Here is a 27500-nt window from a genome sequence, read left to right on the forward strand (position 1 = left end):
GGATAACTTAACTAGCGTGGCTTCTAGTCTTGTTACCATTGCCACTCCGGGATCCATATTTCTAATTGTTCTCTCATAAGGGCAATTTCCTACAGTCATATAGATTGTTTTAATTGATAATACAGAATCCTTGTTAGACCATTAATGATTCTTCAAAAATTCCCTAGAAATCAGAGAGAGAGAGAGAGAGAGAGAGAGAGAGAGAGAGAGAGAGAGAGAGAGAGAGAGAGAGAGAGAGAGAGAAAATTAATTACAACCCCCTAAAAATGGTAGCATAAGCTAATGAGTTAGAGTGAGGTGCATGCATACATGAAATCAATGGTTTGAGGTGGAACTTGGAATGAACACTGATGGCTGATAGAATGAGCCCTGCCGATATTGTTCACTAAACGTTTAGACTAATATTTCCCAATGGGGAGAAATTTTACGATTCTAGGGGGCAAACCCACTGAGGGAAATATGTATTAGTTATACAGCAGTACTAAGTACTACTATATATAGAAATACAAATCAAAATTTATGCCGATTGCCTTAAGTGATAATGCTCTCTCATAGCATCCGCCCTTCTTATCTTGACCTTATTATGGTCTTAGACGTCATCCCTATATGCTTGTACATTACAATGATTGACTGATTACTTGATCTTGAAAATTACTCAACAAGAAATTTCAAGAAAAATGTTGAAACACTCACCTGCACAGTGTATTCTAAGGAAAATATTAATTTATCTTGATGTTCAGTATTGCTGTCACCACTGGCTCTGCCAGTATATTACTGATATCTGAGGGGGCAGCAATCAGCAATTGGGTTAAAACTGCCTCACTGCTGCATCTCCACAGCATCCATTATAAACCTCTATAGACTACCACAACAGAAGACAGATTGTGGGGTAATAAGTGTAGACTGGTCACTTCTCCTTTAATCTTGGCACCTATTTTCCTACCCAAAGACTAGCCATCAATTCCAGGGCCTGTATTTGGATAGGCTTCATTCTCTCTTAAAAATAAAAAGCATATTAATAGTCTTATTTAAAGTTATCTGTGTAACACACACCCACACACACACATTCTGAATCCACTTTTGAATACACTTTGAATACAAGCCAATTTTGCGGAATGGATCTAGATGATTGAAAATACAAATAATTGTTATAAATATCTTGGAGATGGAGGCGAGTTAAAGAAAAGACCTAAAATGGAATTACGAGATGGAATTACATTATTTACAGAGAGAGAGAGAGAGAGAGAGAGAGAGAGAGAGAGAGAGAGAGAGAGAGAGAGAGAGAGAGAGAGAGAGAGAGAGAGAGAGAGAGAGAGAGAGAGAGAGAGAGAGTAATACTACTGTAATGTCACCAGAAAATATATTACTGGGATAGTTGGAGAGAAATACGGACTATTTGTGAACAAGAAAGAAATCTTTAATCATTACATGTGGCAGGAAATGTTCACAATATGCAGCTACAACTGTATATAGGTAATCTTTTCTTATGAGATATATATAGGAAATGGTACGGAAAACAATAAGAAACAATGGCAAGCATATGAGAGTTACTTTAAGAAAAAACATTCTAAATTTTATTAAGGAATACAAGAGAGAGAGAGAGAGAGAGAGAGAGAGAGAGAGAGAGAGAGAGAGAGAGAGAGAGAGAGAGAGAGAGAGAGAGAGAGAGAGAGAGAGAGAGAGAGAGAGAGAGAGAGAGAGAGAGAGAGAGAGAGAGAGAGAGAGAGAAATATCATCTTGGCTAATATGGGAAGACAAGGCCACAATTTTTACAGTTAAACATCATTATATGTCAAGAATCACAGCCTATAGAGTTCACAAACATTTACATATGGCATTCTATAATGTATCATTTATTAGATACAGTATGAAAAATTCATTCTCCACAACCAAGAGTAATATGTATACTTATCGTCATCTTCCACATATGTACACTACTCATCCAAGATCTATGACACTCATGTTCCTTTGGTGCAGCTTCCTTAAAAAGTAACATCACAGGCACTTTCTTTCAATACACATGTTAGTTTTCATAGCTCTCAGATGCTATCAGACAAGCTAAACCAGAGTACCTTCACATGACTTAAGGGATTAGTAACAGGCATGAGAATAATAATTTGCATATGTGCATTAGACTAAGAATAATTAAAATGTATACTTGCAAACATAAACACATTCTACCCATTTCTGAGCTGAATTGCATCATTATCGCCTCAGTTTTCTTTTTTCTTCCTTTCATTAAGGGAAATTTCAAATCATTATAACACATAATTCAGTTTGTTGTATTATTCAAGGCCCAAGTCAGTACAACCATATATTCATCAGATATGCTAACCATAGATTCCCTCTATGGATGTGCATATTTGGTTGGCTTGAAAGATTCATTACTTGAGAAATTCACCTTTCTGACTGTTTATTGAACTTTATTTCAAAATAGTAATTAGTGTATGGTGTTCTTTGATGTAGCTGCTCATATTATTACATCTATACAGGAAAATTTATTTCAGCATTCCTAAAATCCTTACATGGAAGAATTTTTAAGAAAATTTATGCATAAAATGATGTCTTATATGATAGCCTTGTATCATTTTAAATAAGCCAGTAGAGAACAGTGATGACACAGCTAATTTGCTTTTAGATATTTGAAAAAAAAAAAATGTAATTTCATATATCTGGAAGTATTCTCTCATTATTTAACTCTAGGCTAAGAATATCAGACTGGATGCTTTTCCTTATTATTAGCTTTAGAAAATGAAACTCAGGTTTATTAATCGTAATTACCTACATCATCCTTACCAGTCATGATGTGCAACCAGAAGAGTGGGATGGTTCAGCCACACGCATTACTCGTCATCATTTTGTGATACCATGAGATGCACCAAACTAAAACATTTTTTCATCATTAAGTACAATATCAGCCTTTTTCATATGTGCTTGAAACATAATCCAAAATTTAAATGAATTATACTTCTCCAGAATTATGACATCTATTTTAACCATTTCTATCTATCTATATTACAAGCAGGTAATCCTACATGGGATAGTCCAGAAAAGGCACCACACACTCATACACTTATCATTTGCTCTCTTAGTCCCGTCAACCTCTGGTGGGAAGGGAGCCTCCAAAATTGTTTAAAATTCATGCATACCTGGGTCTGTCTCACACACATGCACAGTATTTGAATACAACCAAATTTATCTCTTCATTATGGTTCCATATTTTTCTTTAAACTTGCAATTAAATTAATTAAAACTGTAGGTAACTGAACAAACCACTTGAATTACATTGCAAAAATTGTCTATTGGCATCATACAGGCCAAAGAAAATAGCCAAGAGCACACACAAACACATTCCCCATGACTGAATTTAATTCCATATTTTCCTGCAAAGATCTGAGCAAATATATTCCCTTCAGTTTGCAGAACAGAGCTTGCACAGATGAAGAGGTCATATCTTAACTAATTTCCATTGCATGTGTGTCAGTCAGTCACACACACACACACACACACACACACACACACACACACACACACACACACACACACACACACACACACACACACACACACACACACACACACATTATTATTTAATTACATTTATCTATTGTTATGAATACAACAAAATCACTTGATATTCATCAAAGAAATCAAGACTAGAATATAAAGAGAGTTGTCTATTTAATTTAGGAATACAGTTTTACATAATACTGAGCATCAGTTGCGCCTTGCACGAGTGAAGCCTATTCCTTCACATTCTACAATAATGCAGTCAGTGCCTTCTTCCTGAATTATCTTAAATTCTGCCTGTAATGAAAAAAAAAAATAAATAATAATAAATAAATAAATAAGTAAATACAATGTAAACACAGATCAAGTCTGTGTAAATAAATATATAGACAAGGAGGAAACAAAGAAAGAAAGAGCAATAAAAGACAGGCAGGTCACAGGGACACTTAAGAGAATTATTCATGGGAAGAATACATATGTATATATGTATATGACAGACAATGGAATATTTGCAAAAAAAATATGGGCATAAAATACAGCAGAAATATGTGCACTTAAAATAAGTTAATGAAAAGACCATGTGGGCTGTCAGATACAATGAAGAAAAGAATGTGCATGTGTATAAGGATTTTGGCATGAGTGAAACAGTACTAGGAAAAAAGTTATGGATAAAATGTGGTACACTAAAGCAAATTATGCACATGGTAAAAGTGAATGAGCTTTGGTAGGGAGTGTACATTAGTGAGACTGAAAGATGAGGGGGCAACCACCTGTAAAATAGATGAAGAATGCTTGTGTACTGGAAGGAGTCAACTTGTGAGACCTTGATAATAAAATAAAGGAATGCCAGAATGAGGAAAGATAGTAACTTTCAAGTAGCTACTCCCTTGAGGGATATCCGTGGAGAGGATGAAACATCTGAGATACAAGTGGATGGACAGCTAAGACATTGGAAAAGTCATATGAGTAAGACAGAGATATGCAAGATAACAAACAGCCCCTGCAAAATTAATGAAGAGTGCTCAAGTATTACAAAGAGAGGATAAAGTGAGAGGACTGGGAAATACAACAATGTGGTGTGTGAACAGGACCATGAGGAGGATCTTCTGCTAACGGCATTCCTGAATTAAATTCTAAAACAAAAGTATCATAATAAACTGATCTACGTCAGGATATTTTATGGTATTTTTGTAACCTGATTGTCCTTCTGCAGGCTTGTAATGCTATGTCCCACATTCATTGGTGCATTACTAAGTAAGAAAAGTTACATACCTTTGTCATCATCTCTGCCACCCAGATGGCAGTTCGTGTATGGTTTGTAAGAGGTCCTGTGCGTATCCTGGATTTGCCTTCAGCTAGTGCCATATAAATTATTACCTAGAAAAAGAACAATAGTTAGAGTGGCTATCAAGGTCAGCTTACAGGCAAGAGGAATGGAGTTCCAACTCTGACTAAATGGAAACAGCTTGAGCTTATCTCAACAAACAAGGCAACACTATTCATCTTCCAGAGAATAGAAAATGGCTGTAACTGATCACTTTGAATTTTTCAAACCAATACTCATAAAGTAAAAAATGTAAACCTACTATAAATATCATAAAAAATATATTTCTTGCACCATTCATTTCTCAGATATTAAACACATGTATAATGTGACTTATTTCTTTAAATACTTAACACCAACAGCTTCTTTATACCTCAACAATTTATAAATTTGAAATGAAAAGCTGGCACAACTAATCACATCATGCATGTGAGCAAAGATTCCAAGAAGAAAATGAGCATAAAAAACAATGAAATATAGGGTAAGTTAAGCAATGTCATGGAGCTGCTATTTTCACTGATTCCATGAATATACAGGGAGGTCCCAATGATACAAGCAGTTAGGTTCCATTTAAATTCCTCGTATAGTGAATTCTCCTATAACAAACACATAACTAATGAGAAAAAAGGATTTAGGTTCTGTGACCCTTGTCAAAGGTAAGTCTTCAAGCTAAAATGTACGATACCAAATGCAACAAATGTGTCTGTGGAACAGAACTGTCACTAAAGCAACACAAAAGAGAAAACAGCATACAAAGAACATTATTTCATAACAATTAAACTTATAAAATGTGCATAACACTCACCAATGCATAGTTAATGTGTCAGGGAGGGTAACTTACTCACCACTCTTGGACCTCTTAACAATTTCTACCTTCTTTGTGAGTGTTATTGGCACTCTAGCTCACTTAGCCTTTCTGCTAGGACTCACATCAGAACTCACTGGCCACTTAGGAGGCATAAATAGCACTTGAGATGCAAAATAAGGCACAATCTATACACCATGTGGTCAGTCTCACACACAACACCACATCATAGGAGGAGGCAGTAGACACCTGCCAAAACGATAATTACTCCCAGTGAGGTCTAAAGCACTGTGCACTGTTCAGGGGCTGCTGTGAACTTATCATTAAACCCAGCTGTGACCTCACTGAATGTTTCCCTTTGTGTCTCACAACACAAGGGGGTAGTCACAGCCTGCCCTCTAAAGACAACTCTCTTCCTCCACACAAAACTACAAGCACCTAATAACACACACATCCTTCACTCAAAAATTTTAAAATCATCATGGCGACTCCTACACCAGCCTCGGAGCCCCCATCTGGGGAGGGGACCATAAATGTCCCCAGGTCGGACTGCCTTTCTGTCAACGACCCTAAGTGTCTTGACACCCCCCTCAACTTTTTATTCATTAACTTCTGCAACATTCGCTGTCTAAGATCTAATTTTCAATCTGTAGAACACCACCTCTCCTCTTCTAAACCTCATCTTCTTTTCCTCACTGAAACTCAGGTGTCTGAGGCAACTGACAGTAGCCTGTTTTCTGTTCCCTCCTACTTTCTCTATCCTCATTTTTGATCCAAAGCTGGATGCTGCGTTTATGTGCGCAATGACTTAACCTGCTTTCGTGCCCATGCTCTTGAATCTTCCGAGTTTTCCACCATCTGGCTACGACTACAGAGTCACTCTAATACTAAATTTATCTGTGCTGTATACCTCTCACCTAACTCCTCTGATTATAAGAAATTCTTTGACTACTTAACTTCCAAAGTAGAGCACATTCTGACCCTCTTCCCTTTTGCAGAGATCTCCATTCTTGGACACTTCAATGTTCACCACCAGCTTTGGCTTTCCTCTCCCTTCACTGACCATCCTGGTGAACTAGCCTACAACTTTGCTATCCTCCACGACCTAGAGCAATTGGTGCACCACCCTACTCGTATTCCTGACTGTCTTGGAGATACGCCCAACATTCTTGACCTTTTCCTGACCTCTAATCCTTCTGCTTATGCTGTCACCCTTTCTTCTCCGTTGGGCTCCTCCGATCACAATCTCATATCTTTATCTTGTCCTATCACTCCAATCCCTCCTCAGGATCCCCCTAAGCGAGGGTGCCTCTGGCATTTTGCCTCTGCTAGTTGGGGGGACCTGAGCAGGTATTTTGCTGATTTTCCTTGGAATGACTACTGCTTCTGTGTCAGAAACCCGTCTTTGTGTGCTGAGCACGTAACAGAGGTGATAGTGTCTGGCATGGAGGCGTACATTCCTCACTCTTTTTCTCGTCCTAAACCTTCTAAACCTTGGTTTAACACAGCTTGTTCTCGTGCTATACATGATAGAGAGGTGGCCCACAAAAGGTACTTAAGCCTTCCATCACCAGAATCTCATGCACTTTATATTTCTGCCCGGAACCATGCCAAGTCTGTTCTCCGACTAGCCAAGAACTCCTTCATTAACAGAAAATGTCAAAACCTTTCAAGATCTAACTCCCCTCATGATTTCTGGCATCTAGCCAAAAATATCTCCAATAACTTTGCTTCTTCTTCTTTCCCTCCTCTATTTCAACCAGATGGCACCACTGCTATCACATCTATTTCTAAAGCTGAACTCTTCATTCAAACCTTTGACGATTCTGGGCTTGTTCCTCCCTCTCCTCCACCCTCTGACTACTTTATGCCACGTATTAAAATTCTTCGCAATGATGTTTTCCATGCCCTTGCTGGCCTAAACCCTCGGAAGGCTTATGGACCTGATGGGGTCCCTCCTATTGTTCTCCGAAACTGTGCCTCCGTGCTTGCACCTTGCCTAGTCAAACTCTTTCAGCTCTGTCTGTCAACATCTACCTTTCCTTCTTGCTGGAAGTTTGCCTACATTCATCCTGTTCCTAAAAAGGGTGACCGTTCTAATCCCTCAAACTACCGTCCTATTGCTTTAATTTCCTGCCTATCTAAAGTTTTTTAATCTATCCTCAACAGGAAGATTCTTAAACATCTATCACTTCACAACCTTCTATCTGATCGCCAGTATGGGTTCCGTCAAGGCCACTCTACTGGTGATCTTCTGGCTTTCCTTACTGAGTCTTGGTCATCCTCTTTTAGAGATTTTGGTGAAACTTTTGCTGTTGCCTTGGACATATCAAAAGCTTTTGATAGAGTCTGGCACAAAGCTTTGATTTCCAAACTACCCTCCTACGGTTTCTATCCTTCTCTCTGTAACTTCATCTCAAGTTTCCTTTCTGACCGTTCTATTGCTGCTGTGGTAGACGGTCACTGTTCTTCTCCTAAATCTATTAACAGTGGTGTTCCTCAGGGTTCTGTCCTGTCACCCACTCTCTTCTTATTATTCATTAATGATCTTCTAAACCAAACTTCTTGTCCTATCCACTCCAACGCTGATGATACCACCCTGCACTTTTCCACGTCTTTTCATAGACGTCCAACCCTTCAGGAGGTAAACATATCATGCAGGGAAGCCACAGAACGCTTGACTTCTGATCTTTCTAAAATTTCTGATTGGGGCAGAGCAAACTTGGTATTGTTCAATGCCTCAAAAACTCAATTCCTCCATCTATCAACTCGACACAACCTTCCAGACAACTGTCCCCTCTTCTTCAATGACACTCAACTGTCCCCCTCTTCTACACTGAACATCCTCAGTCTGTCCTTTACTTATAATCTGAATCTGGAAACTTCACATCTCATCTCTAGCTAAAACAGCTTCTATGGAGTTAGGCATTCTGAGACGTCTCCGCCAGTTTTTCTCACGCCCCCAGCTGCTAACTCTGTACAAGGGCCTTATCCATCCATGTATGGAGTATGCTTCACATGTCTGGGGGGGTTCCACTCATACTGCTCTTCTAGACAGGGTGGAATCAAAAGCTTTTCGTCTCATCAACTCCTCTCCTCTAACTGACTGTCTTCAGCCTCTCTCTCACCGCCGCAATGTTGCATATCAAGCTGTCTTCTACCGCTATTTTCATGCTAGCTGCTCTTCTGATCTTGCTAACTGCAAGCCTCCCCTCCTTCCGTGGCCTCGCTGCACAAGACTTTCTTCTTTCTCTCACCCCTATTCTGTCCACCTCTCTAATGCAAGAGTTAACCAGTATTCTCAATCATTCATCCCTTTCTCTGGTAAACTTTGGAACTCCCTGCCTGCTTCTGTATTTCCACCTTCCTATGACTTGAATTCCTTCAAGAGGGAGGTTTCAAGACACTTATTCATCAATTTTTGACCACTGCTTTGACCCTTTTGTGGGACTGGCATTTCAGTGGGCATTTTTTTTTATTGGATTTTTGTTGCCCTTGGCCAGTGTCCTTCCTACATAAAAAAAAAAAAAAAAAAAAAAAAATCAAAGACAATGAATGAAAGAACACACCAGCAGTAATACTGTAACACATCCAAGCACCAATCAGTCACATAAAACACTATATACTATACTTACATTGTATTGAAAATATACTTGCAAGCAAAGTGATGACAGAGTACAAGTATAATAACAAATAGTAAGGCCGTAAGAGCGGGAGTCTGAGAGACACTGAGTTCAATTTAAAAGAGGACTGGCAGGAGAATGAAAGGTAGGTTTGGGGACAAGGGAAGGGTGTGTGGTTCTCTTCCAGCACTCGCAAACTTGTCTCTGCACATCTGAATCATTGTACATCACCATACAGCCCAGATGTGTTAGTGGAAGGGTGCAGGAAACCATGCACTTTAAACTTTGTAATTTTTACTTGACTCAGACTGAAACTCATATCATCTGATTTTTGCACTCATTTCATCAGTTTCTCATATAACAGATGTTCATATAATGGGACCTCCCTCCTTGTTTCTGATAACATTTTCTCACTTATATCTTTACATTAAAAACTTATTTGTACTATAACATGAGATGAGAAATTATTACCCTACTTCAGAAAATTATGCAACATACCTGGTCTTGTGCATAACTGTCCAGACACAATCGATTTTCCACACAGCTTATGATTTCTGAAGCTGCTGTGCATCCATCCTCTTCTGCCTCCCTCCCTCTCTTGCCAAGAGCAGATCCTCCAAGAATACAACCAGTGCTGGTTTTAGCCCATAAACTGAGGAAAAGGACACAAATCTTGGAAATCCATCAGACTAGCTTTTGCTCATAAATTATAAAATATTCCATGGTTAACTTTTTGAATGAAAAAAGTATGATATTTTTATGATCTTCCATCATCTTTCAAAGCATGAAACTGAAATATATATACTGCTCTCATAAACTGTGTTCTTCAATATTGTTAACATAAAATGGTAATTATTGACATCAATAAAAAAAAAAAAGCTCTAAACAAGATAATACAAAATTAAATAAATAAGTAAGTAAATGAATAAATAAATAAAAGACACAAGGTAAATCTTCATGCTGAAATGTTGCTAACATCAAGAATTAAGCACATGATTCAAATGAAAGTAAAAAACTTGTGTTTCTTTGTATTTTGCAAAAAAATATGAATTTACGAATCAACCAATCACATAGAATGTAATCTCCTTTTTGCAGGTGCTAAATTTACAGATGCAGGGAATTTGATTCACACATAGTTTAACATCCTCAAATACAGTGGAACCTCGACTTTCGAACATAATTCATTCCTGCAAGCTGTTCAAAATCTGAAATGCTCAGAAACTGAAACTATTTTCTCCACAGGAATCAATGTAAAATGGTTTAAGGGACCGTCCGCCGACCATGGTACCGAAAAATCTGAAAAATATCGAAAATCACCTACCACATGAAGACAATGAAGAATGTGGCGCATTTCGGCACCCTCGCCTTCGAGCGAGTAATATCTACTGTCATTGTAGGGGGGACCAGGTGCCATATGAGTCTTACAGAATATTTTAAACATGTCTAAAAAACATATATGATGTACATGGTGGTGTATGAACACGAAATATCCAACCCAAATAAATGTAAAGGGTCATAGAGGTGAAAATGACACCTCTGGGGTTTTTTGCCTTTTTCTCAGTTTTCACTTTTTACCATTCAAATCACATCTTCTCCCACATTTCTCAACAGATTTTCAATTTTTAGGTACCATTTTGAAATACAATGAAGCTGCTACATTTCCATCTCATAGAATTTGGAAAAATTTATTTTTTGTGCCGCACTGTAATTTTATAAAAAAAAAAAAAAAAAAAAAAAAAAAAAAAAAACGAAAAAAAAAAAATCATAATGGCCATCAAAATAAAAAAATAAAAATTCTATGAGGTCAAAACTTTTGTTATACCACATACTTCATATATGTACTGGCAAAATTGAAATCTGCCCTCTGGTGACAAAGTTTATAGGGAAAATATTCTTTTAAAAAAATTGATTTTTTATTTTTCATGCAGTTATTTATGGTTCGATTTGCTTGTAACTGCTACAGCAACATCGTGTAATAATCATCTATAAGTGAAAATATAATGACCCACGTACCTTTTTTATTTTCGATTAAAAAAAAAAAAAAAGCGGAAGGTCCCTTAATCCATTCCCAGACACCTGTCCACCCTGTCTTTGTGGCATGTGACAAATGCTCCTACTGCCATGATGGCTGCTCCACAACATCTCCAGCTCAGAAATTATTTATCCAGAAAGGATGTACTGAATGAGCTAAATGACATAAAACTCATCAGAAGATACTGTTTAGACCATGCAGGTATTCTCTTTGTCATTGATCTAGTGAGGGAAGCCTTACAGAGAGACACAGACAGGAGCAACTTACTGCCAAAATGAAAGTGATCATAACACTTAGACATCTTGCTGCTGAGAAAAGCTACTGGAAATTGTGCAATAGTAATGGCACTGTGGGTCATTGAGAGAACCACAGGTGGCATGGGATTACTCCTAAGCACCGAAAACTGTTTGTTTATGTTGAGGCTCTTCAATGGGATCACATTTAACTTGTTTCAAAGGTTGAATTACTGTCTTACCCACTGTGTCTCTCCTCCAGATATATAAAAACAAAGGAAATATTCATAGAAACTATAAATTAGTAATGAGCGACAGCTTTTGCTTTCTTTTAGCATTTGAAATCAAGTAACTTTGTTCAAGAACCAAATGGTACAGCAACTGAAGCAATTATGAGTTCAAAATTTTGTTCAAAAGCCAATTTGTTCGAAAAGGGAGGTGTTTGGTAACCAAGATTCCAATGTATATAGCAAATTCTCATGTATTTAAATATATTGGCAGCTAATCAATCAATCAACACTGCTATTTTAACATAACTGTTTAGACTTTATCATCTACCTTTAAGAAAACTTGTAGCATAATCTTGTAGCCCAATATTCATTACCTTAAAAGTATCTGTGCCTAAGAGAGGGTGAAATTACTTACACAATCCCTGAACCATTCCCAAAGGCTCTCTCTTGGTCATCTTTTACTCTGTTAATCCTTATATCAATGTTTTGAGGTAGTCTTTGGTGTAACAGATCTACAGCTGCATTTGCCATCTTGTGAGCAACCTGAAAGTGGAATTATTGTCAATAAATCTTATATTAATTCTTTCATATACCTTACCTGTCAGCTCGGGGTGAAGCTTAGATATAATTTCGTTTTTTTTTTTGTACCTAAGATAAAAAAAAAAAAAAAAAAAGATATACAAGAAGTAAAGTATGAAAAGAATGAAGGTGGAAAAATCAAGGTAGTAGGTAAGGAGGCGAGAGAAAGATGGAGAGAGTATTTTGAAAGACTGCTGAATGTAGAAAGGACACTGGCCAAAGGCAACAAAAACCCAATAAAAAAAAATGCCCACTGAAATGCCAGTCCCATAAAAGGCAAAGCAGTGGTCAAAAACTGATGAATAAGTGTCTTGAAACCTCCCTCTTGAAGGAATTCAAGTCATAGGAAGGTGGAAATACAGAAGCAGGCAGGGAGTTCCAGAGTTTACCAGAGAAAGGGATAAATGATTGAGAGTACTGGTTAACTCTTGTGTTAGAGAGGTGGACAGAATAGGAGTGAGAGAAAGAAGAAAGTCTTGTGCAGCGAGGCCACGGGAGGAGGGGAGGCATGCAGTTAGCAAGATCAGAAGAGCAGTTAGCATGAAAATAGCGGTAGAAGACAGCTAGAGATGCAACATTGCGGCAGTGAGAGAGAGGCTGAAGACAGTCAGTTAGAGGAGAGGAGTTGATGAGACGAAAAGCTTTTGATTCCACCGTCTAGAAGAGTAGTATGAGTGGAAATGGTGGAAATTAACTTGAAAGTTTAGTAGAGGAAGAGGAAGAAAGAACATTACATTGGACAAATGATTGGGAGGCACCAGGTCTTTCATCTACTTTAAAGAAAATAAGATAGGGGTAACATAATTGCAATACAGGGAGCTATGAAGGGACTAAGAGTGTGAATAATGTATGGATGAGTGTGTGTGCTTTGTCTGGCACACCCTGTGTGGAACTGCCATCCTGGTATATGAATAGAGAGATGAAGAAAATAAAAAAAAAATGGACAGAGATTATCTATTTGAATGAGATGCATGAGATACATGTGTTAAAAAAAAAAAAGAAAAAAAAAATCAAGAAATTCAGCTTTTCAGACAACAATACCAGTCTGAAATAGCCTTGATGCAGAAGTAATCCATGCAAGAACTAAAGGTTGACCATTTGTACTCCAGCATTTTTTATCTAGAATCTTGCTTAATCTGACATTTTCAGTTGGCTATATTCTCTATCTTTTAAACATATATGCAGCTAAAGACAGCACTGTAATTCCAATATGGCACCACTGTTGTGCGAGTTTCTCCCCTGTGGCAAAATTGCTCCTGGAAGACACCTTTGTGCATGCACACTTTAATGAGAAGAGGACATCTAAACGTCTACCATGTATTTTGCATATTTCACATATTATCAACATCTGTATGGAGTTATCTTAGCAAACCACTATCACTCTGTTATTTATGGAGTATGTTACAATAAAAATGGAGCAAGAAAACAAGAGTAATGAGAGATAACAGACCACTAAAATATACTTTATGTGCGAGTATAAAAGTCCTACGACTAAATTTCATATTCATAGAATTTATCTATTATCAGCATCCGTATAGAGTAACCCTGGCAAATTACTGTTGCTCTGTCTGTCGAATATGTTAAAATAAAAAAAGGAGCAAGTAAATCTGAGAGCAATTCCACAGTGCAATGCCAATCCATTCAAGAGGCTCAGCAGTGTGTGTGTGTGTGTGTGTGTGTGTGTGTGTGTGTGTGTGTGTGTGTGTGTGTGTGTGTGTGTGTGTGTGTGTGTGTGTGTGTGTGTGTGTGTGTGTGTGTGTGGTGTGTGGTGTGTATGTGTGTATTTACCTATTTGTAATTTACAGGGCCTGAGCTACACTCGTGTGATCCCGTCTCCATATCTACACTTGTCCAGCTTTTCCTTAAAGTTGTGCACTCTCATTGCCAATACTACCTCCTCACTTAGCTTGCTCCAAACTTCTATATTCTCTGTAGGGAAACTTTTTCTTTATGTTACTTAAGCATCTTCCTTTTCTTAGTTTTTTTGCTGTATCCTTGTGTGAATTTGGCATTTTCTTCTTCTCTTAGCAGTAGTTTCTCATTATTAATCTTTTCCATTCCATTCCATTTTATTTATCAGTATTAAACATTCCCTTTCTCTTCTTTGTTCCAATGTTGGCAGATTCATGTCCTTTAACCTATCTTCCTATGTTAATTCTTCCAGTTCTGGAACCATCTCTGTTGCCATTATTTGTATCCTTTCTATTCTTTCACATTTTCTCTTGTGGGGAGACCACACTGATTCAGCATATTCCAGCTTTGGCCTAATCATAGTGGTAATTATCTTTCTCATCATATCTTTATCCATGTAGTGAAATGCTGTTCCAATATTTCTCACCATTTTATATGTATCTCTGAATATCTTTTCTACATGCTTCTCTGACTATTGACTATTCTGTGTGTGTCACTCACAAATCTTTCTCTTCTTGTACTTTTACTATTTCTTCATTTCCCATTTTATATACCAATTTGGATCCCTTTTCACTTTTTTTCCCATTTCCATTACTACATTTTTTCACTTTAAATTCCATCTACCACTTCTTACTCCAGTCCTAGATTTTATTCAAATCCTCTTGTAGAATTTCACAGCCTTTGTTGTTTCTTATATGTCTTTGTAATTTTGCATTGTCTGCAAACAAACTTGTGTAACTCTTTACTCCTTCAGGCATATCATTTATGTAGATCAAGAAAAGTATTGGTGCAAGCACTGATCCTTGTGGTACTCCACTATCTACTTTTCTCCATTTTGATTTTACATCTTTTACTACCATTCCCATTTATCTTCCCTTTAGATAGCTTTCCATCCAGTTTATTATTTTTCCATTTAATCCTCATACATTTTCTAGCTTCCATAGTAGCCTGTTGTGAGGAATTTTGTCAAAAGCTCTTTTTAAATCTAAATACACACACTCTACCCATCCATCCCTCTCCTGTGTTATATAAGTCACTATTGAATAGAAGCTCATCAAATTTGTTATACATGATCACCTTTGTCTGAAGCCATACTGTTTTTCTGATATATCATGTTTTTTTCTAGAAATTTTGTCCACTGCTTCTTTATAACTTTTTCACAAATCTTACATATTATGTTGGTCCTTGATACTGGTCTATAGTTTAGTGATTCTTCTTTTTTTCCACTTTTATAAATTGGCACTATGTCTGCTCTCTTCCATTCCTTGGGTACTTTTCCAGTTGATAATGAGCACTTTATTATGTCATCTACTGGTTCAATTAACTGTTTCCTGCACTTTTTTCAAATGAAACCTGATACTCCATATGGTCCTGCTGCTTTTCTCTCTTCCAGTTCCTCCATCATTTTATAAACTTCTATGATTAATTTCCCACATTTGCTTTTTTGTTTTCTCATCTTGTGGTTCTTTAAATTCAGATTCTTCTGTGAAAACTTGCTGAAACTTTTTGTTTAGTAATTCACTCAGTCTTTTGGGTCTTCATATGTTTTACTTCCATCCATCAACCTCTCCAGTTTTCTTTAGTTCTTTCTAGTTTGATTTTTCCATTCATGAATATGTAGAACAGTTTTGGTTCATCTTTGCACTTTTCAACTATATATTTTCATATTCTTTCTCATCCTGTCTCCTTATTTTGACATATTCATTTCTTGCTATTTTAAAGTCTTCTTTATTTTTTTTGGTTTCAATTTCTTTTCATTCTTATCCATGCTTCATCTCTTATTTCTTTGCTCTTGCACATCTTGTGTTGAATCACACTTGTTTTCCTTTTTCTTTAAGTTTGTATTGTAGAAAATATTTATTCACTTCTGTCTCATATAGTTCCATAAAAATGTCATACTTATCTTGCTCATCATTTCTCTTCTCAGCTTTCTCCATTTTCTCATAGAATCTCTTAAGATCATCTATATTCACTTTCCCATAATTTCTCGTTTTCTTTGTATGATTCATCCTCTTTACTGACATCATTATCAGTCTCTATTTCTATCATTATATGGTCACTTTTTCCCATGCAGCACAGGTATCTTAATTCTTTAGTTAGGTCGATTCCTTTCGTTAATATTACGTCGTCTTGCTGGTTCGTCATCTCCCCTATATCTTGTATTTTCAGTCTCCTGTTGCATTATTGTGTTTTCCATTGTCAGCTTCAGAAATCTTTCTCCCCATGCAGTCTCATTTCCTCCTGCTTCGAACATTTCTCAGTTTAATTCCTTGCAATTGAAGTCACCAACCAATAGTACTTTTTTATTACTTTTGATTAATTTACTCAAACACTGGATGGTATTTTCTATTATTTCTTCATAGTCTTCCTTGCTCCAAGAATTTGTTTTGGGTGATACACAGGTTGTTATTATCATCAGTATTTTTCCATTATCATCTTCCAAGTTAACACTCATTATTTCTGCTTTTCCTTCCCCATACTCCACAATTTTTGTGTTCACCTCATTTTTTGTCATTATCATTACACCTCCTCCTCCTTTACCAATCCACATATTGTAGTTTTTGTTAATGACAATCTGATTTTCTTCTTTTAGCTTTCTTTCCATTAAATACACCACCTTCAGATTCTTTTCTTTCAAATAGTCTTGTAATTCCAATGTTTTGTGTAACAGGCTGTCTATGTTGGTATACATTACATTCATTCCTTCATTTTGACTATTTTTATATATTTTATTTTCATTCATTCCTTTTCCTATTTGTACCATTTCTTCACACTGTCTTCTGAAACTCTCCAAAAAAATTAATCTTTTCTTCTTCTGTTCTTTATTAATTTTTCTCCTTAACCTCTTCATGCATTTCTTGAATTTTTTTCCCATTATTCTTCATTTCTGTTTTTCTTAATGTATAATATCTTTGCAATCTTCTTTTAGTTTGGATGTTCTTTCTAGAATCTCTTCTGCTGCTTGTTGTGATTTTAGTATTATTTTCATGGATCTTGTTTTGCCTTCCAGATAAGGTTCCAGTTGAACTTCCTCCACTTCTTCAAATTTAGTGTCATCTTCATCATTTAGTTTCTTCAACAAATTCTTTATTGTTTTTGTTTCTTCTTTATCTCTTTCCAGCTTGCATGTGATGTTTTTCTCCCTCATTCCATAAACTATAACTTTTCTTTTTATCTGCTGCATCTCTTATCAGATATTCATTGTTTTTAGTGCCTTCGCCACTTCTTTTTTGTACATTTTCATTTTTCTTTCAGTTGCTTTTCAATTATTTCCTTAAAGTCAACATTTGCTTTATTATTTTTTCCAGCTTTTCATTTCATCCATGACTCCTTCTCTCACCCTCTTCTCACCCTTCACTGGCTCTGCTTTCAAATCTTTATTTTCTTTCATCAATTTCCCTATATTGTTTTGTACTTCTTAATTTTTCTTAATAATGTGCTGTTCTCTCACTCTCATTTCCTCTAGTTCAGTTTTCAGTTTGAATATTTTACCATCTTTTCCAAGGCTCTTCTCCAGTTTGTCCTGAAGGGTTTTTACCACTCACAACACTACTTCCATCTTCTTTTATTGTTGTTTTCACTTTCCTTAGTCTCACTTTCAGACATCCTATCTCACTTTCATATTGGTCATTTTCACTAAATCCATCAAAGTTCATTTTATTTCTACTGGAGTCTGATAATAAGTTGGCCATCTTTGTTTTCAAACTTGGGCCCAATTGGCTGGAACCCTGAAAACTACAACACTGTTTTCTCATCTACAGGACCACACTCAATTACTCAGACCCTACAAACCACATCTCTTGGTGTGTGTGTTTGTGTGTGTGTGTGTGTAACTCGCATTGAGAAGAAAAATTTTCCTCTTATTTTTTTTTACTTGTGAGCCTTAATTCATTCTAGCTATGACCTCAAAAGAAGAAGGATGTGGAAATCATGGCACAAAATGCAAACATAACATAATAACAATAAAGGAAAAGTGGAAGTGTTGGAAAAGCTGAACTGTGATGTTTCTGTTCTTCTCCTGAGTGAAGCATAGGATCACCAGCTGTGTATGATATAAAGAAGGTGGAAAAAATTGAAGCAGTTCTTTGCTTACAGTGATTCCAAGAAATAGATGTGCATACAAAATACATTTCAAGATCAAAAGAGTACAGATAATGCAGTAATGATGCAGTGGCTTTGACAGCGAAGGAGTGATGGTATCGACACATCTGGCACAATGATGATGGAACAAGTTAAGGTGTTTTATAGAGTTTGGTTTAGAACATCACTGTAAGCATATTGAGAGATGATTGCAGAGATTCCAGAAGTGCCATGGCATTTCAGTATATAAGGTTTGTATTTAAAAACCATCAGCAAACAAGAAAAGAGTAGCAGAATACTTTAACAAGTTTGCCAAGTTTGTTTTCTGTTGCATGATATTTGTGTTTAACTTACATTTAATGCATTAACTGTGTGATTTTATTTGAAAACATCCTTTGGCACAACAGGCACACTATTCAAGCCTTTTTAGACACATCACAAAATATATTAGAGGTGTCAGGAGGTAAACCTCAGTTAACTGGGAAAAATGCATAATTCAGGATGGACCTAGAACCAAGGATGCTGAAGCATTGATTGTCAACATGTATTAATGAATTCAAAGCCAAGCAAAAAACATATATATATATATATATATATATATATATATATATATATATATATATATATATATAGAGAGAGAGAGAGAGAGAGAGAGAGAGAGAGAGAGAGAGAGAGAGAGAGAGAGAGAGAGAGAGAGAGAGAGAGAGAGAGAGAGAGAGAGAGAGAGAGAGAGAGAGAGAGAGAGAGAGAGAATAAGAGGATAGCACTTGATAAATACAACTAAGTAAATACATAGAAAAGGACAGAATCGCTAACCTATTGCTACTGCTGGATTACAAAATTACATCTTCTCAGCTCATATTTCAATCTGTTCATCAGCTAAGTAAGTGGTTTCTAGTTTTTTTGGTTCATGAATCCCTGTCCACACTTGAAGCACTGCATGATGCAGAAAAATGAGGAGGTTGTGGGGGTGTGCTGTGTGCATCCACACAATGCAGCATGACCCCATGCTACTCTGCTTGCTCAGTGTCAATCTGAACTGCTGCAATAAGGTTATTCATGGATGCTGCCACTGCCAATGAAGCTCTTTTGTGGAGCATTGTGGGAGGTGCTTCCACAAAGTTGGAGAAAAAAATAAATAAATAAAAATAAATAAAATAAATAAATAAATAAATAAATAAATAAATAAATAAATAAGAAATAAAATAAAATAAAATAAAATAAATAAATAAATAAATAAGTAAATAAATAAAAAATAAAAAATAGAAGAAGCCTTGGTGGAAGACATGAATATCCAGGCACAATGAAAGAGGAAGTCCATTCAGTGTTGTTATTTTCTGACACAAAGTGACTGGAAGGTGTAGTGTGAGTGAGTACCTACCCCCACCTGCAATCAGAATTTAACTGGCAATGGCACATGTTACCACCCCAAAATGCATCTTGCCAGGGTTTCCTGTGCTGTGGTGCATCACTCCACTCTAATTCCATTTATGGTCATTTAGGGAATGCTGTGCACCATGCAACACAGCACCACCCCTACTGTGGATCAGTTTTTAGCCAATATAATAGTGATTCACAAAGTATGTTGCAGAAAATAACAGTTCCAGAAAGAGATCTTAAGGATTCCAACTGGTGTCTCATAATTGTTTACAGTGAAATTAGTTTCTGAAAGATGGTGCCTAATTCCCCAGAATAACATAGTTACAATATGTTATGTTATATGACAAAAGATTCCTGTAAATCAATAAGGAAACAGCAATCTATCACAAAATCCCTCCAAAATCAATGCTCATCACATCATCAACACACAGTACATAGTTTAGATTATGCTCATTTCATTTCTAATTAGCAGTTAACACTATATGATAGAGGTGTTATCGCTTACTTAAATAGCTAAGTAGCTGATCATATTAGAGATTTACAGTATTTTTAATCTTCAAAAGTCAGTAATCAAATTTACCTTGATAGGAAGAACTCCTGCTACATAAGCAATGCCATGAACTGACACCACTTCACCAAAGTCTGTGATATCAGCAGCTTTCAATGCCTTCATTACTGGTTTTACTTCCAAGGTCACTTCCCCTTGTCCCTTTGGAAAGAAACCCCTGTAAAAATAATGAATAATGTATAACATCTGCCATTCGTAAGTGGCTGCTACAGGAACATGAATGTGTCTTCATAAGTACAGCTGTACAATATAAAAATTTATTTATCTTCATCTATTTATTTTTGGTATAGTTCTCTTCATGTGATCTACCATGTGAATGTCCTCTGCATTAATTGTGGCAATATGCAAATATAAGCAGGAAAGGATCTTGCAAGTTAAGTGGAAAGCAGATGTAGAACTGCTAAATCATAGAACTCAAATTACGAGTATAATGTAGTGACAGACTGTCAAGACTGACCAAAAATAATCTGAGCCTTGGTGATCATCTTAGCATAAAGGTTATCCAACAGCAGAAGTGTTTTATTCTTGCTACACTATGACACTCAACAATTCATGGCATCTAATCCAATCAGATATACAAACAAACAACCCCATTGTAGTTCTGATAAAACACTGGATGAAGCTACTGAACTATACAACATTTAAACTCAGTTCACATATATCATACATAACTACAATTCTAGAGGGTAGTGCATAGAGAAAATTTCAATATAAAGAGTCTGTAGCCTTGTTACCAAGAAACTGTTATTATCTAACCTAATCTTTTCTACATTTGTGACAAAACATTGCTGTTTACAACATGCAAGTCAAGAGCCAATGTTTAAACAATAATACTCTTCACATTTTACATATGATCATAAAAAAATTAATAAAAATTACATCTCTATGTTCTAGAGGAGCAATCTCACATGGGATGGCCTAGACAAAGCACCAAGCACACACACACACACACACACACACACACACACACACACACACACACACACACACACACACACACACTTTCACTTTTATCCCCAATGGCCCCCAATGGAAAGGGATATTTTCATGGACCACTGTACTACATCCCAGGAGCTCAGGCATAGCACAGTTGGTCACATGCATCCATAGCAAGGCCCAATAGCATGCACTGGTTTACCTTAGCACCTTCATAATGAGAATGTTCCCTACCCTACACCTACTCCAATCCTGAAATCACAGCAGATTCAGGCTACTTCCTACAAAGTCCCCCAATCCCCCAAAGGACCAATGAGACCACATCATTTTCATGCACTTACAATATACAAATTAAAATCAATTATATATTTACCTTTTGTTAAGAAAGACTGTGAAATCCACACCAAATGAGTAGATGATTTTCCTGAAAACCTGGAGGGGGAAAAAAATAAATAAATAAAAAATAAAAACAGGTTCAGCAGTTTAACACAATCTTTCTCTGCAGCTAATATAACTATGGCATAACTTTTTGTTATCTGGCCTTGCTATGACCACAATCATTCCAGCATACTTCCTTTAATTAAGGCAATGGCTACTTTGTGGTTATAAGATACCTGGGTTTTAACTGATTACCAGACTGATGAGGTTCTGTGTGAATCATCACCAGAGGGTACTGTAATGTAATGGGTAGCAATGTAAGTTGTAACCAGAGGATACTATGGTATAATGGGTAGCACACAGCTATCTGGAAAGCAGTAGCACATCAATAATAACCCTCTGGTAATGACTCACACTGCTACCAATTACACCATGGCAATCACTGATAAGGACTCGAACATCTTCACATTAAGGGTGCCTCAAACATGCTGACTGAGGGACTGCATCCTGCCAATTCTACTCACTGCACTCTGTTGGAGCAAAGGTGCCTCACTGAAAAAGGAGGCACCACCTGGAGATTAAATCCAGGAGCTTCCTCTTGCCAGGCAGCCATGCTACCCATCACACCACAGGACTCTGTGGTGATAACTCACACACATGTCCTTACATTCATGTACACTAAGTCACAAGTTGAGTTTGGTAGGAAGAATGAAAAATGCAATTCATTTATAACATCTCAATGACATTAAAGAAAACATTTTACTGAAATTGTATCTAACCACAATCCTCAGCCTTTACATCCTTCTATGAAAAAATAAAAAAATGAATAAATAAATGTGTGTAATGTGGAAACAGATTACAATATCACACATCCAAAAAATTTGGTCAATGTCAAAACAATATTTCTTCCCTCCTTACCAATGCTTCTTAACTACTAAAGGACGAGTGGCATCTATAATTGATGCAATGTAGAGGGCAGGTGGCATCTATAGTTGACCTGCATTTTCTGGGATTGATTTCAAATTTCCATGTGAATTTTTGGGCCTGCGAACATCCTTCCCTCACAACAATGTCTCCCTCTGAGCCTCAGTGGCCTATGAACCATAGTGATGGCTACTGAGGAAAATAGTCATTCCTCTTCTTATGATTCTTCGGACAAAGAAAAGCCAATGATTTCCACTCCACGTAAGGACAAATTTGCTCCAAAACAATCTCTTAGTGAAAATACTATTGAGAGAGAGTTAGAAGTTACTCTCTCAAGTCTCAAAAGTGGTTTTACTAGAGAAAAAATAAAAGACTAGTAGACTGTGTTTCGCTCATGTACATCTTCCCAGTCATGATGATTACAATTTTTTTCTTGCATATTATAAGTGACAGACAACATTACTATTTCCTTTAGTATGTTTACAAAATGATAGATTTAAGCATTTATGTGAGTGAGTGACTGAGAGATACTGGTGAGGGAAGCAGATAAAAGGAGGCTTGGAAACCCCACAGCTGGGGCCCCAGCCAGGCAGCCACATGGCACACAACCATTCAAAAAGCAGGATGAGAAAGCACTGAAAGTTACTTCATTTCATCACTTCACTACTGAGACATCACATCATCCTGAGAGTTTGCGTTTGTGAGAGATTGAAGAGGAACGATTGATAAGTGTGATGCTATTATGTTTTAAGCAATTGGTCAAGGTAGAGTTGAGAAAATGGTGATGGAAAATTACCTATTTTTGCTGAATTGTCAAAACTAGCCTGGCTGGGAAGGGTATCTATGAGGAATGTCCCTGTCCTTTAGGGGTTAACTTAATGAAAGAAATAGGGGCACTGGTATTAACTAAGACAATGTAATTGATACAAATTATCAACTAACCTGTATTGTGTAGTCAATCTGAGGGGCAAACTCTGCATTTGTGCCACCCCGAAGCTTATAATATGATGGAGAATTAGCAAAGAGTGTGCAAGGTAGAACTGCCTGAATAAGCAGTGTAACACTCCTGAAATAAAATGTTATGCTTTACAATTCTCAACAATCAAAACTCACACTAATTATAGTGACATACATTTTCTTTAGATTTTAATAATGAATATTATAAAAATTTTCTCCAAGTCCCACAGTTTCAAAACTTTTAATGACCTACTCTATTTTACTTGCTTGCACACAGAGGATGAATATGATCTCATGAGAGCAACACAACTCACCCAGCAGTTTGTGTGTCAGCAAGATACCCTCCTCCAGCAATGGTTCCTGGGTAGAAGGTAATTTCACATGAGCCAATCTGTCCACCTTCTAGTCTTCCCTTGGAAGCATCACGCACCAATTGGAGACCTGCAAATTTTGTAATCTATGTTCATGTAATGACTCAGTACCAAGGAAAATTATAATCATATTCTTCCTTGGTCTTCCATGCAACACTCTCTTCACATTATCCATCCATCCATCCTATTCATGGTGTTTATTTTCTTTTCAAATCTGATCCAAACCATTTGTCTTCGCAAAGCTCTCTTCTTCTACATGCCTAAGCCATCACTGCACTGCTTGATTAGCTGATTCTTTCTGAACATCAATCCTTCACACATCCTCATTTCTCAATTTATCCATTTGTGCACTATCTTGACGTATCTCACAGGCACCTCATCTCCATTCAATTCAATCTTCTCTTCTCTTTTGATATTATATTCCATGTTTCAGCCCCATACCATGCTGTCAGAACCACTACACCTTCATGCAAACATACAGCCATTCCAAGCAGTCTACAACTAAATTTTGATGATTCCTGCCTATACCTTTCTTGCTTCAATAATTTAAGGGATCAACTTCACACTTACTCTTTCACTAACAGCAACATGAAGCAAACATCTATCTCCTCAATCAAATTACCATTCAAAACTTAATTCATGATAATAGAGAAATATATACATAGTTAATTAAAATAGCTAAGTATTATTCAGATATTCTGATAAAATATATTGTCATTGCGCCTCTACTGGATATTTACAAAAAGAAACTGTATTAACCTGAACCATACCACTTTAAACACAACTGTTATCTATTGGGCTAATAGAAAGTGCTGACATAAGCCTATCAGTTGACCTCAAAGCCCCTGGAATCATGAAAGTGTCCATGTGTGTCTGTGTGTGTGTGTGTGTGTGTGTGTGAGGGTTAGCCAACCATGGAATACTAATTGTTTAACGATACCATCTAATTTCAGTTCTGTGAGTGTGCATATAGAGTAAATAGCAAATACCATTAGCAGTATTAATAATCAGTATGACTCACAGTTATATCTTGCAAGCTAGAAAAGGTGTAGTTAGGTATTGCCTGGCTAAGATGATGACATGGGAGACAAGGTTTGAGGCACTCTGTGGCACTGAGGGACAGAGAGAGTACTAAGACTGCGATGCAACAAGAAATGTGAGTGAGAGAAAGGGAAAGCGAGTTGAGCACTTGCAAGTAGGATTCATGTGTGTGACTGACTGACTGTTGATGGTGTGAGTGCTTGGTTGCCCCTGTGCCTTCCTTTGTGTCATAACTATTGCAAAGTGACTTGTATGTTGTTGTGTAATATATGTACATACAGAAAGGCACATTTTCCTCTCCCTGTTCTGTGTGACTGTCCTCCCCACTTGAGTGACTGGGTGATTCAGTCACAGCTGTTCCCAACTACCCAGGCAAAGTCCTCCCTGACACACACACTCTGAGTCCTGCAAATATGTGAGAAGTCCCTTGCCTGCTGAGTGAACGAATTGGTGGGAAGACTAGGGCGTTCATTTCAATAGCATAATCCATAAACTTCTCTTTTACAGTATTCTAGCCCACAGCAAAATCCATCCCTGCCAGGAAGGTTGATATTTCACATTTTATACATGGCCCTACAAAGCCATTTGCCTAAATTATCTCCGTTTAAGGTAAAGGTCGAACCTTCTTGTCTAGCAATGCTAAAGGAAACTATAGTTAGGAGGTAGGAATTTAAGTGTGACATGTCCAGTGCCAGCCCACAAAAATTCATGCAGATGAACACATCTGCTGAATTTTACTTCAGGCAAAAAGCTTGTAATAACTGAATAAACACAAGCAAAACAATGAATTTTGTAGTGCCAAACCATCACCATGGTGAATGAGGATAGCATTACTAGTATACTAAATTTATCCAACCAGACACTGAGCAGTGAGCAGCAGTTGTTGCTATTATAACTATGGCATGAATTCCTGTTATTTAAGAATGCTGTGGTCACAAGCATGCTGCTTCAAAGCTGTTCTGGGGCTGTTAGCTGCTACCTTGTAAAACCCTAGCATATTGATCGATTGATAAACTTGAAAATTTAAACATTCGCTTAATTTCGTAAAGCAAAAGTATAAATTCGTACCTGTTAAATGCTGGGGACGGAGACCTGGAGTACTTCTTCCGGCACGCACTTTTGTGACAGAAATTGGGAGAGCTTGCACAGCACTAAGAGCCAGCCCCATACGCAGTATCTGACCACCCTAGAGGAAATTTACACAATTTAAATAAGAAGGAAAATAATGCAAACTGTTTTCATATCCAGCATAAACGAATATTGCTTCAGAAAAAAATAAATAAATGAATAAAATAAAAAATCAGGAATGGGACAAGAAAAATGTTGACAGCACAGGGGCATATCATGGAACGGATGAATATAATCTTCCGTAGGATTTTGTTTATCTTTAATTCCCAGCACAATTTATCACAGCATGTTGCCCGTCACGGGGAAAGGAAAAAAAAAAAAAAATCCAGATGAACATAGACCACAGATCTTACAATTGAGCTCTAATGGCGAGTATATTCCTTCACTTAAAACCCAGGAAAATGGCCGGTGAACTGCGACAAAGCAGTCACTGGCAAAACTACTCACTCCTTCCAAGTAACTCCCGTCGATAATTATAGGAGCCAGAGTCGCCATTTCACCAAGTCTTCACGGATGTTACTGGTGCCAGTCACGCAGGCTCGTCTGGCAGTAACCAGAGGCGTGGACCAGTACAGCGGCGGCTAATTTGAATTTCCATTCACGCACTTCAGGTTACACATTACTCATTGATACAAACTACTATCATGAGACTTAATTGTTGAAGTTGCATCACTTACGAGGCGTACAGCAGCACAGCCGTCAACCTCGCCTAATTCCCAGGAATTTCCTTACATCTATTCAAGAGATTTCCCTTGCCCAGCTCAACCTGAAACTCCTTACCTGTGCAGCATCAGTAAGACCCATCAACATTACTTTGAATTTTCAATGGTGTAAGAAAGAGTATTATATATAAAAACATTTAATAAACTTTCATATACAAGAGATCTCATCCTCAGGAGGACATCAGGTACCATTATATCTATACTTTACTCCTACGGAGTCAAATAAATTCACCCAAAGGTGAACAGTCTGTAACACGTACACACACACTACTTCTTCGCGGCTTTCTTTGCTGCAGGCTTTTTCGCGGCTTTCTTGGCTGCTGGTTTCTTCGCTGCCTTCTTAGCAGCAGGCTTCTTGGGAGACTTCTTAGCTGCTGGCTTTTTCGCGGCTTTCTTGGCTGCAGGCTTCTTGGGAGACTTCTTAGCTGCGGGCTTCTTTACAGTCTTCTTAGCAGCAGGCTTCTTGGCAGCAGCTTTTTTCGCAGGCTTCTTGACGGCAGCTTTGGGCTCCTCGGGTTTGCTGATGCGGAAGGAGCCAGAGGCACCGGCACCCTTGACTTGTTTAAGGGTGCCAGCAGCAACTCCTCTCTTCAGGGCAAGCTTCAGTTGAGTAGCAGCAGACTTCTCGTCAACGCTGTTGTTGGCGACAATGTACTTCAGGATTGCCTGGCGCGACGAACCTCCGCGTTCCTTCAGTGCCGTGATTGCAGTGGCGATCATGGCAGAATACTTGGGATGAGAGGCTGTCTTCTTAGCTCCAGCCTTCTT

The 27500-nt window shown here is 37.4% G+C and overlaps 2 protein-coding genes across 2 annotated transcripts in view; both read right to left on the reverse strand.

Moving 5' to 3' along the window:
- Positions 1 to 2947: 2947 nt before the first annotated feature.
- On the reverse strand, positions 2948 to 26615 carry LOC135114273 (RNA 3'-terminal phosphate cyclase-like). The gene is made up of 10 exons (XM_064030147.1): positions 26458 to 26615; positions 25951 to 26068; positions 23785 to 23911; positions 23456 to 23579; positions 21585 to 21643; positions 20288 to 20432; positions 12173 to 12300; positions 9761 to 9914; positions 4783 to 4887; positions 2948 to 3807 (listed from the first exon to the last, which is right to left on the reverse strand). Exons 1-10 carry the CDS (start codon positions 26503 to 26505, stop codon positions 3718 to 3720), a joined length of 1098 nt encoding a protein of 365 aa, XP_063886217.1. The 5' UTR covers positions 26506 to 26615; the 3' UTR covers positions 2948 to 3717.
- A 238-nt stretch (positions 26616 to 26853) lies between these two features.
- Positions 26854 to 27500, reverse strand: part of LOC135114274 (late histone H1-like) — a 769-nt gene continuing 122 nt past the window's right edge. Inside the window, exon 1 of the mRNA XM_064030148.1 lies at positions 26854 to 27500. This exon is cut by the window's right edge and continues 122 nt beyond it. Coding sequence (XP_063886218.1) covers positions 27000 to 27500 — 501 coding nt within the window. The 3' untranslated portion in view covers positions 26854 to 26999.

Source organism: Scylla paramamosain, chromosome 27, assembly GCF_035594125.1.
Source record: "Scylla paramamosain isolate STU-SP2022 chromosome 27, ASM3559412v1, whole genome shotgun sequence".
NCBI classification, from domain to species: Eukaryota; Metazoa; Arthropoda; class Malacostraca; order Decapoda; family Portunidae; genus Scylla; species Scylla paramamosain.